Source organism: Penaeus vannamei, chromosome 41 (assembly GCF_042767895.1).
Source record: "Penaeus vannamei isolate JL-2024 chromosome 41, ASM4276789v1, whole genome shotgun sequence".
Classification (NCBI taxonomy): Eukaryota; Metazoa; Arthropoda; class Malacostraca; order Decapoda; family Penaeidae; genus Penaeus; species Penaeus vannamei.
Window position 1 is genome coordinate 19,514,166 of NC_091589.1, and position 13,453 is coordinate 19,527,618.

Below are 13,453 nucleotides of genomic sequence, written 5' to 3' on the forward strand. Positions count from 1 at the left end.
CATTATAAATGGACTGAATGATAATTATTATCATCATTATTATCATTAGTCATCATTTTTATGATTATTATCATTATAAACATTATCATCATGATTATCATTATTATTATCATCATTATTGCAGTTATAATAATTATTATTGCTATTTTTATCATTATAACTATTTATATAATGATAATAGCAATAATGATGATCTTAGAAATAATAATGACAATGATAATAATTATAATGACAATCATAATGATATTATTATTTCTATTGCCATTATTAGTATGGAAATTATTGGAATAGAGTTAATTATTGCTATTATTGCAGTAATTATCAAGATTATCATTATAATTATGACTTTATTATTATCATTATTATTGTCATTATCATCATAATTATCATCATTATTGTCAATAATAAAGTAATAATCATGGAAATCATCATAATTGCCTGAATTAATGTTAAAATCCTCATAATTACCATTAAAAAGTTTCTCTCAAATGGCCGTAATACGCTAGATTTTGCCGTTTCTTCGACATTTGGGATTTTATTTCTTCTGGCCTTTATTTCAATATAAATGGACTGAATGATATTTATTATCGTCATTATTATAATTACTGTTATTATTTTTATGATTATTATCATTATCGTCATTATCATCATGATTATCATTATTATTATCATCTTTATTTCAGTTATAATAAATATTATGCCAATTATTATTGCTATTTTTATCATTTTTATCTATTTATATAATGATAATAGCAATAATAATGGTCTTAGAAATAATAATGACAATAATAATAATTATAATGACAATGATAATGATATAATTATTTCTATTGTCATAATTAGTAATTAGTTAATTATTGCTATTATTGCAGTAATTATCAAGATTATCATTATAATTATGACTTTATCATTATTATTGTCATTATCATTGTCATTATCATCATGGTTACCATCATTATTGTCAATAATAAAGGAATCAATCATCATAATTACCTGAATTAATGTTAAAATCCTCAACATTACCATTAAAAAGCGAAAAGTTTTTTTTTCGACTAGATTTTGCCGTTTTTTTCGACTTTTGGGATTTATTACTTATGGCCTTTATTTCATTATAAATGGACTGAATGATAATTATTATCATCATGATTATCATTATTATTACAATCATTATTACAGTTATAATAATTATTATGCTAATTATTATTGCTATTTTTATCATTGTAACGTTTGATATAATGATAATAGCAATAATGATGATCTTAGAAATAATAATGACAATAATAATAATTAAAATGACAATGATAATGACGTTATTTCTATTGCCATTATTAGTATGGAAATTATTGGAATAGAGTTAATTATTGCTATTATTGCAGTAATTATAAAGATTATCATTATCGGCTAGATTTTGCCGAATAATGATGATAATAATGATGATAATCATGATGATAATGATAATAATCATAAAAAATAATGACAGTAATGATAATGATGATAATTATTATCCAGTCCATTTATAATGAAATATGGGCCAAAAGTAATAAAATCCCAAAAGTCGAAAAAACGGCAAAATCTAGTTTATTACAGCCTTCTCAGAGAAACTAATTATGAGAATTTTAACATTAATTCATGTAATCGTGATGATTTTCATGATAATTCCTTCATTATATGCAATAATGGTGATAATGACCATGATAATGACAATAATAATGATAATAATGACAAATCATAATTATAATGATAATTTTGATAATTACTTCAATAATAGCAATAAACAACTCTATTCCAATAATTTTCAGACTAATAATGACAATAGAATGATAATAACATCATTATCATTGTCAGTATAATTATTACTATTGTCAATATTATTTCTAAAATTATCATTATTGCTATTATCATTATAAAAATAGTTATGATGATGAAAATAGCTATAATAATTAGCATAATAATCATTATAACTGCAATAATGACTATAATCATGATAATAATAAATATAATGATAATAATCCTAATAATAATGAAAATAATGATAATAATGATGATAATAATTATTATCCAGTCCATTTATAATGAAATCAAGGCCAAAAGTAATAAATTCCCAAAAAGTCGAAAAAAAACAGCAAAATCTAGCGTATTACAGCCTTTTGAGAGAAACGTTGAAAAAAAACTTTTTATTGGTAATTATGTGGATTTTAACATTAATTCAGGTAATTGTGATGATTTTCATCATAATTCCTTCATTATATGCAATAATGATGATAATTATGATGATAATGACAATGATAATGACAATAATAATGATAATGATAAAATCATAATTATAATGATAATTTTGATAATTACTGCAATAATAGCAATAATCAACTCTATTCCAATAATTTTCAGAATAGTAATGACAATTATGATAACTATGACATTTATTATGATAATTATGACATTAATTATGATAATTATGACATTAATTATGAGAATTATGACATTAATTAAGATTATTATAATATAGTGATAATCATAATGATAATTTGCGTAATTAATGCAATAATAGCAATAATCGACAATATTCTAATGATTTTCATGACAACAATAATAACGATAATCATAATAAAAATAATCATTGAAATAATCATAATATCTCTGTTATATTTATTATAATTCTTTTTATTGTTGTTATTATTTCTAAAATTATCATTATTGTTATTATCATTATAAAAATAGTTATAATGAGGGAAATGGCATCAATAATTAAGAAAATAACTATTATAATAATTATATTAAGGGTAATTATGGCGATAATTACTATAATGATGATAATGATGACATTAATGATGTTATATATGATAATCATTATAAAGCCCATCCATAATGAATAAAAGGCTAAATGTATAAAAATCCCAAAAGTCCTAAAATTGCCGAAATCTAGCGATATATAGCCTTTTCAGAGAATGGTCGACAAACCCTCTTTTTCGAGGTTAAGGGATAATTATGATGATTTCTGCAATGATTCCGCTAATTTTGACTATTTTGATGACAATCCCATTAATAATGACATTAATTATGATAATTATGACATTTATGTTGATAATTATGACATTAATTATGATAATTATGACATTAATTATGATAATTATGACATTAATTATGATAATTATGACATTAATTATGATAATTATGACATTAATCATGATAATTATGACATTAATTTTGATAATTATGACAATAATAATGAAATTAATGTTGATAATTATGACATTAATTATGATATGACATTAATTGTGATAATTATGACATTAATTATGATAATTATAATATAATGATAATTTTAATAATTTGCGTAATTAATGCAATAATAGCAATAATCGATAATATTCTCATGATTTTCATGACAACAACAGTAATAATAACGATAATGATAATAAAAATAATCATTGAAATAATAATAATATCGCTATTATTGTTATTATAATTGTTATTATTTTGTTATCATTTCTAAAATTATCATTATTGTTATTATAATTATAAAAACAGTTTTAATGAGGGAAATGACATCAATAATTAAGATAATAACTATTATAATGATTATATTAAGTTTAATTATGGCGATAATTACTATAATGATGATAATGATAACATTAATGATGATAATGATGATAATCATTATAAAGCCAATCCATAATGAAAAAAGGCTAAAAGTATAAAAATCCCATAAGTCGAAAAAACGCCGAAATCTAGCGATATACAGCCTTTTGAGAGAATGGTCGACAAACCCCCTTTTTCGAGTTTAAGGGATTTATGATTTCTGCAATGATTCTGCTAATTATGATGATTTCTACAATGATTCTGCTAATTATGATGATTTTGATGACAATCCCATTGATAATGACAATAATAATAACATTAATTATGATAATTATGAAGTTAATTATGATAATTATGAAATTAATTATGATAATCATAAAATTAATTATGATAATTATGATATTAATTATGATAATTATGACATTAATTATGATAATTATGATAATTATGACAATGATTTAGACAATTATAATATAATGATAATTATACTGATAATTTGCGTAATTAATGCAATAATAGCAATAATCAACAATATTCTAATGATTTTCATGACAATAACAATAATAATAACGTTAATGATAATAAAAATAATCATTGGAATAATCATAATATCGCTCTTATTGTAATTATAATTGTTATTATAATTGTTATTATTTCTAAAAATATCATTATTGTTTTTATCATTATAAAATTAGTTATAATGAGGGAAATGACATCAATAATTAAGATAATAACTATTATAAAGATTATATTAAGGGTAATTATGGCGATAATTACTATGATGATGATAATGATGACATTAATGATAATAATGATGATGATAATCATTATAAAGCCCATCCATAATGAAAAAAGGCTAAAGGTATAACAATCCCAAAAACGCAGTAATCTAGCGATATATAGCCTTGTGAGAGAATGGTCGACAAACCCCCTTTTTCGAGTTTAAGGGATAATTATGATGATTTCTTCAATGTTTCTGCTAATTATGATGATTTTTATGACAATCCCATTAATAATGACAATAATAATGATATTAATTACGATAATTATGACATTAATTATTTAAAATATGGCATTAATTATGATAAGTATAACATTAATTAAGATAATTATAATATAATGATAATTATAATAAAAACTTGCGTACTTAATGCAATAATAGCAATAATCGACAATATTCTAATGATTTTCATGACAATAACAATAATAATAACGTTAATGATAATAAAAATAATCATTGAAATAATCATAATATCGCTATTATTGTAATTATAATTGTTATTATAATTGTTATTATTTCTAAAATTATCCTTATTGTTATTATCATTATAAAATAGTTATAATATGGGAAATGACAGCAATAATTAAGATAATAACTATTATATTGATTATATTAAGCGTAATTATGCTGATAATTACTATAATGATGATAATGATGACATTAATGATAATAATGATGATGATAATCATTATAAAGCCCATCCATAATGAAAAAAAGGCTAAAAGTATGAAAATCCCATAAGTCGAAAAAAAGCCGAAATTTAGTGATATATATCCTTTTGAGAGATTGGTCGACAAACCCCCTTTATCGAGTTTAAGGGATAATTATGATGATTTCTGCAATGATTCTGCTAATTATGATGATTTTGATGACAATCCCATTAATAATGACAATAATAATGAAATTAATTAGGAAAAATATGACATTAAATATGACATTAATTAAGATAATTATAATATAATGATAATTATAATGATAATTTGTGTAATTAATGCAATAATAGCAATAATCGACAATATTCTAATGATTTTCATGACATTAACAATAATAATAACGATAATGATAATAAAAATAATCATTAAAATAATCATAATATGGCTATTATTGTTATTATAATTGTTATTATTTTTGTCATTATTTCTAAAATTATCATTATTGTTATTATCATTATAAAAATAGTTATAATGAGGGAAATGACATCAATAATTAAGAAAATAACTTATAATAATTATATTAAGGGTAATTATGGCGATAATTACTATAATGATGATAATTATGACATTAATGATAATAATGATGATGATAATCATTATAATGCCCATCCATAATGAAAAAAGGCAAAAAGTATAAAAATCCCAAAAGTCGAAAAAAAACGCCGAAATCTAGCCTTTTGAGAGAATGGTCGACAAACCCCCTTTTTCGAGTTTAAGGGATAATTATGAGGATTTCTGCAATGATTCTGCTAATTTGTATGATTTTGATGACAATCCCATTAATAATGACAATAATAATGACATTAATTATGATAATTATAATATAATGATAATTATAATGAAAATTTCCGTAATTAATGCAATAATAGCAATAATCGACAATATTCTAATAATTTTTGTAGTGTACGGCTGCGTACGTCCCGACTCGAAGGATGATATCATCTCCAGTTGAAGTCGCCAAGCTAAAACATCTATTTATTTATTTATTTTTAACCGAATTATTGTATATATGTTATGGCCGAAAAGCACAGTTTATCATCGGATTTTCTCCGTATCCTTTCCTGTATTTATTTTTTTTCTAATGTTCTTTCCTTTTGTCGACGTCTCCAAATTCCCGCGATAACCACCGAAGGAGGTGACGGTCGTTACCCTGCTTCTTTTTTGTTTTTCCCCTTCCCTCTCTCGTCTCGGTTGTTTGGATTGTCCAACTATCGGCTGGGTCTTTAGGCACCTCTTTTGCCTATATTCTTCTTTCGCGCCATGCCTGGGGCTTGGCCTGGGGGTTTCTTTCAGGGTATAAGTACTCGTGGTAAGGGGAAGGAAGACAACTTCGGTCCTGACCTCTGTCCCGCCCTTTGGTCCTTCGCGGTTACAATTTTACCTGTGTTGTGCTCTCGCTCGGATTTACCCTTGGATATACTTCGCGCACGGATTTACCAGGATTGCTGAGTATCTCCTCAAAGCTAAGTGGTGGCTGGTTGTGTGTAGGAGACGACTGGTCTCTTTTGGACTTTAGCGTGACATGCTGCATTATTATCTGCAGGGTGCACTCTTTTGTGTATTTCCAAGTGTTTGAGAGCACTAGGACCAAGTGATATAGAGGAACACTGCTTGAGGATCCATACCTCCAGTGTATTTTTATAACTGAGTTATTACTTAGTTTCTTTTCATTCCTGCCTAAGGATCCGTACCTCCTGGAATAAAGATCTTTTTAAGTACCTTTACGTACTTTATCGTGAATTGTTTTGTTTCGCTTAATGCGTGGTTGTTGATTTCTGCTTGGTCGTGTGGGTGATTAAGCAGTCTCTGTGATTACACCTCCAGTGTGACTTTCCCTTTTTAAGACTTAAGTCATTACTTCGCTGTATTTCGTTCGTACTTGAGGAGTCATACCTCCTGTACATATATATTTTTTAAAAAGTTAATGTTAATGTTTCCTATCGTCCCTGCTTGAGGATCCGTACCTCCGGGGATAAAAGATCGTTATCAGGATCTTTTTACATATTTTGTTTGTTATGTTTCTGTTGATTTCTGCCTGACCTTGTGGGTGATCAGACAGACTTTTGTTGCTCCGTATCTCCTGATAGCGAGCCCTTAGTATCACATGATACTTGATTTTTGTTGTTGTTGTCGTTTGTTGTTTCGGCTGATTCCTGTCTGACCTTGTGGGTGTTCAGGCAGTCTTCGTGAATAGTCCCTTCCTTGACTTTTTCAGCCTTCTTATTAATCTATTTCTTAATTCTTTTGCACACAAGTACTCTTACTAGGTATCCGTCAGCATTAGCTTTGGTTTACAGTTAACATCCATTTGGGTTGGATGTTAACAATTTAACGTAATTTAGGGACTTGGATGTTTTTATGCTGACCCCCTAATAACAGTACTTCTGGAGTTGGGACGCCAACTTAGGGAAGACATTTTTTATATATCGTGGTAAGTTTATCTGGTGTTGATTTCTCGTGCATCACCGCCGCTGTGATAAATTGGTGATGCACACACCTTTGTCTACTTCTCATGACTGAAAAATGCCTGTAATTCCCTAGTGAGTGTAACTTGCTCTCTAAATAAACATCGTACCATCTTAGAGCTTTTACTTAACTCCAGTCAGAATAATTTATACCACCACTAAAGTTCTGGTTCTGACCAAGGTTAGATGCCTAAATCTTTCTCGGACTCGGGTCTCCTAAACAGCACATCGCTGGTTGCTCTGACATCACGCAACCCTTGAAAGGCTGTAAAAAGGCTAGATAAATCAGAGAATATTAAGCTGATATCAAAGGAACAGATTCATTTAGCTATACCTGTGTTCCCGCTCCCAGCGGGCGGATGCTCAAACCGAAGGGAAGAAGAAGAATCCTATGATCTTGCTTTTTTCTTCTAAACACGTCCACGCAGACGCTCAGCCTACGCTATCTCCCTTTTCACATCTACACACTTACACATCCAACATTCAGCACACACATTCTGTACTTTCTTTCCACCCTTCTCTGATACAACACCCACACCCACTTACACGACATACACGGTTCCCGAACCTACTAATCGGGTGGTGGCAGCGTGCCGTAGGCCTGGAACCTTACATCTGTTCACTGCAGACGAATCTTTCCTTGAGCAAAGAACTCAATATTCTCGGTTGAGCCAGGACTCAACCAGATCACTTAAAGTCTACTGGGTCTACGCCCCGCTACAATTTTCATGACAATAACAATAATAATAACGATAATGATAATAAAAATAATCATTGATAATAATAACAATAATATCGCTATTATAGTTATTATAATTGTTATTATTATTGTTAGCATTTCTAAAATTATCATTATTGTTATTATCATTATAAAAATAGCTATAATGAGGTAAATGACATCAATAATTAAGATAATAACTATTATAATGATTATTTTAAGGGTAATTATGGCGATAATTACTATAATGATAATGATAATTATGATGATTTATGCAATGATTCTGCTAATTATGATGATTTATGCAATGATTCTGCTAATTATGATGATTTATGAAATGATTCTGCTAATTATGATGATTTTGATGGCAATCCCATTAATAATGACTATAATAATGACATTAATTATGATAATTATGACAATAATTATGATAATTATGACATTAATTATGATAATTATGACATTAATTAAGATGATTATAATTTAATGATAATTATAATGATTATTTGCGTAATTAATGCAATAATCGACAATATTCTAATGATTTTCATGTCAATAACAATAATAATAACAATAATGATAGTAAAAATAATCATTGAAATAATCATAATATCGCTATTATTGTTGTTGTGATTGTTATTATTGTTGTTATTATTTCTAAAATTATCATTATTGTTATCATCATTATGATAATATTTATAATTAGGGAAATGACATCAATAATTAAGATAATAACTATTATAATGACTATTTTAAGGGTAATTATGGCGATAATTACTATAATGATGATAATGATAACATTAATGATAATAATGGTGATGATAATCATTATGAAGCCCATCTATAATGAAAAAGGCTAAAAGTATAGATATCCCAAAAGTCGAAAAAACGCCGAAATCTAGCGATATATATAGCCTTTTCAGAGAATGGTCGACAAATCCCCTTTTTCGAGTTTAAGGGATAATTATGATGATTTCTGCAATGATTCTGCTAATTATGATGATTTTGATGACAATCCCATTAATAATGACAATAATAATGAGATTAATTATGATAATTAAGACACTATTTATGATGATTATGACATTAATTATGATGATTATAACATTAATTATGATAATTATGACAATAATTATTATAATTATGACAATAATTATGATAATTATGACATTAATTTTAATAATTATGACATTGATTATGATAATTATGACATTAATTATGATAATTATAACATTAGTTATGATAATTATGACATTAATTATGATAATTATGACATTAATTATGATAATTATGACATTAATTATGATAATTATGACATTAATTATGGTATTTATGACATTAATTATGATATTTATGACATTAATTATGATAATTATTACATTAGTTATGATAATTATGACATTAATTATGATAATTATGACATTAATTAAAATAATTATAATATAATGATAATTATAATGATAATTTGCGTAATTAATGCAATAATAGCAATAATTGATAATATTATAATTATTTTCATGACAATAACAATAATAATAACGATAATGATAATAAAAATAATCATTGAAATAATCATAATATCGCAAACTATTGTTATTATAATTGTTATTATTGTTCTTATTATTTCTACAATTATCATTATTGTTATTATCATTATAAAAATAGTTATAATAAGGGAAATGACATCAATAACTAAGATAATAATTATTATAATGATCATATTAAGGGAAATTATGGCGATAATTACTATAATGATGATAATGATGACATTAATTATAATACTGATGATGATAATCATTATAAAGCCCATCCATTATGAAAAAAGGCTAAAAGTATAAAAATCCCAAAAGTCGAAGAAACGCCGAAATCTAGCGATATCTAGCCTTATGAGAGAATGAACGATAAACCCCCTTTTTCGAGTTTAAGGGATAATTATGATGATTTCTGCAATGATCCTGCTCATTATAAGGATTTTGATGACAATCCCATTAATAATGACAATAATAATGACATTAATTATTATAATTATGACATTAATTATAATAATTATGGCATTAATTAGCATAAGTATGATATAAGGATATTTATAATGATAATTTGCGTAATTAATTCAATAATAGCAATAATCGACAATATTCTAATGATTTTCATGACAAAAAAATTATAATAACGATGATGATAATAAAAATAATCATTGAAATAATCCTAATATCGCTATTATTGTTATTATAATTGTTATTATTGTTGTTATTATTTCTGAAATTATCATTATTGTTATAATCATTATGAAGTTAGTTATAATGAGGAAAATTATGTCATTAATTAAGGTAATAACTATTATAATGATTACATTAAGGTTAATTATGGCGATAATTACTATAATGATAATGATGACATTAATGACAATAATGATAATAATAATCATTATAAAGCCCATCCATAATGAAAAAAAGGCTAAAAGTATAAAAATCCAAAAACTCGAAAAAAAAACGCCGAAATCTAGCGATATATAACCACTTGAGAGAATGGTCGACAAAGCCCCTTTTTCGAGTTTCAGGGATAATTATGATGATTTCTGCAATGATTCTGCTAATTATGATGATTTTGATGACAAACCCATTGATAATGACAATAATAATGGCATTAATTATGATAATAATGACATTAATTATGATAATTGACATTAATTATGATAATTGACATTAATTATGATAATTATGACATTAATTATGATAATTATGACATTAATTATGATAATTATGACATTAATTATGATAATTATGACATTAATTATGATAATTATGACATTAATTATGATATTCATCACATTAATTATGATTATTATTACATTAATTATGATAATTATGACATTAATTATGATAATTATGACATTAATTAAGATAATTATAATATAATGATAATAATAATGATAATTTACGTAATTAATGTAATAATAGCAATAATCGACAATATTCTAATAATTTTCATGAAAATAACAACAATAATAACGATAATGATAATAAAAATAATCATTGAAATAATGCTAATATCGCTATTATTGTTATTATAATTGTTATTATTTCTACAACTATCAGTATTGTTATTATCATTATAAAAATAGTTATAATGAGGGAAATGACATCAATATTTAAGATAATAACTATTATAATGATTATATTAATGGTAATTAAGGCGATTATTATAATGATGATAATGATGACATTAATGATAATAATGATAATGATAATAATTATAAAGCCCATCCATAATGAAAAAAGGTTAAAAGTATATGAGAGAATGGTCGATAAACCCCCTTTTTCGAGTTTAAGGGATAATTATTATGATTTCTGCAATGATACTGCTCATTATAAGGATTTTGATGAGAATCCCATTAATAATGACAATATTAATTATATTGATTATGATAATTATAACATTAATTATAATAATTATGACAATTATGATAATTATGAAATTTATTAAGATAATTATAATATAATGATAATTATAATGATAATTTTCGTAACTAATGCAATAATAGCAATAATCGACAATATTCTAATGATTTTCATGACAATAACAATAATAATAAAGATAATGATAATAAAAATAATCATTGAAATAATCATAATATCGCTATTATTGTTATTATAATTGTTATTATTGTTGTTATTATTTCTAAAATTATCATTATTGTTATTATCATTATAAGAATAGTTCTAATGAGGGAAATGACATCAATAATCAAGATAATAACTATCATAATGATTATATTAAGGGTAATTATGGCGATAATTACTATAATGATGATAATGATGACTTTAATTATAATAATGATGATGATAATCATTATAAAGAGCATCCATAATGAGAAAAAGGCTAAAAGTATAAAAATCCCAAAAGTCGAAAGAAAAACGCCGAAATCTAGCGATATATAGCCTTTTCAGAGAATGGTCGACAAACCCTCTTCTTTAAGTTTAAGAGATAATTATGATGATTTATGCAATGATTCTGCTAATTATGATGATTTTGATGACAATCCCATTAATAATGACAATAATAATGACATTAATTATTATAATTATGACATTAATTACGATAATTATAACATAATGATAATTATAATGATAATTTGCGTAGTTAATGCAATAATCGACAATATGCTAATGATTTTCATGACAATAACAATAATAATAACGATAATGATAAAAATAATCATTGAAATAATCATAATATCGCTATTATTATAATTATAATTGTTATTATTGTGGTTATTATTTCTAAAATTATCATTATTGTTATTATCATTATAAAAATAGTTATAATTAGGGAAATGACATCAATGATTAAGATAATAACTATTATAATGATCATATTAATGGTAATTATGGCGATAATTACTATAATGATGATAATGACAATATTAATGATAATGATAATGATGATAATCATTATAAAGCCTATCCATAATGAAAAAAGGCTAAAATTATAAAAATCCCAAATGTCGAAAAAACGCCGAAATATAGCGATATATAACCTTTTGAGAGAATCTTTGAGAGAATGGTCGACAAACCCCATTTTTCGAGTTTAGGGGATAGTTATGATGATTTCTGCAATGATTTTTCCAGTGATGATGATTTTCATGACAATCCCATTGATAGTGACAATAATAATGACATTAATTATGATAATTATGAAATCAATTATGATAATTAAGACATTAATTATGATAATTATGACATTAATTAAGATAATAATAATATAAATGATAATTATAATGATAATTTGCGTAATTAATGCAATACTACCAATAATCGACAATATTCTAATGATTTTCATGAAAATAATAATAATAATAACGATAATGATATATATGATTATTGAAATAATCATAATATCGCTATTATTGTTATTATACTTGTTATTATTGCTGTTATTATTTCTAAAATTATCATTATAAAAATAGTTATGATGAGGGAAATGACATCAAAAATTAAGATAATAACTATTATAATGATTATATTAAGGGTAATTATGGCGATTATTACTATAATGATGATAATGATGACATTAATGATAATAATGATGATAATCATTACAAAGCCCATCCATAATGAAAAAAGGCTAAAAGTATATAAATCCCAAAGGTCGAAAAAAAAAAACGCCGAAATGTAGTGATATATAGCTTTTTGAGAGA

The 13,453-nt window shown here is 24.8% G+C and overlaps 1 protein-coding gene across 1 annotated transcript in view; it reads left to right on the forward strand.

Moving 5' to 3' along the window:
• LOC138860523 (uncharacterized) overlaps positions 1 to 6,923 on the forward strand; it is a 34,650-nt gene extending 27,727 nt beyond the window's left edge. The window contains exon 16 of the mRNA XM_070118113.1: positions 6,918 to 6,923. Within this exon, the coding sequence (XP_069974214.1) occupies positions 6,918 to 6,923 (6 nt within the window). The remainder of the gene's footprint in view (positions 1 to 6,917) is intronic.
• Positions 6,924 to 13,453: the final 6,530 nt, after the last annotated feature.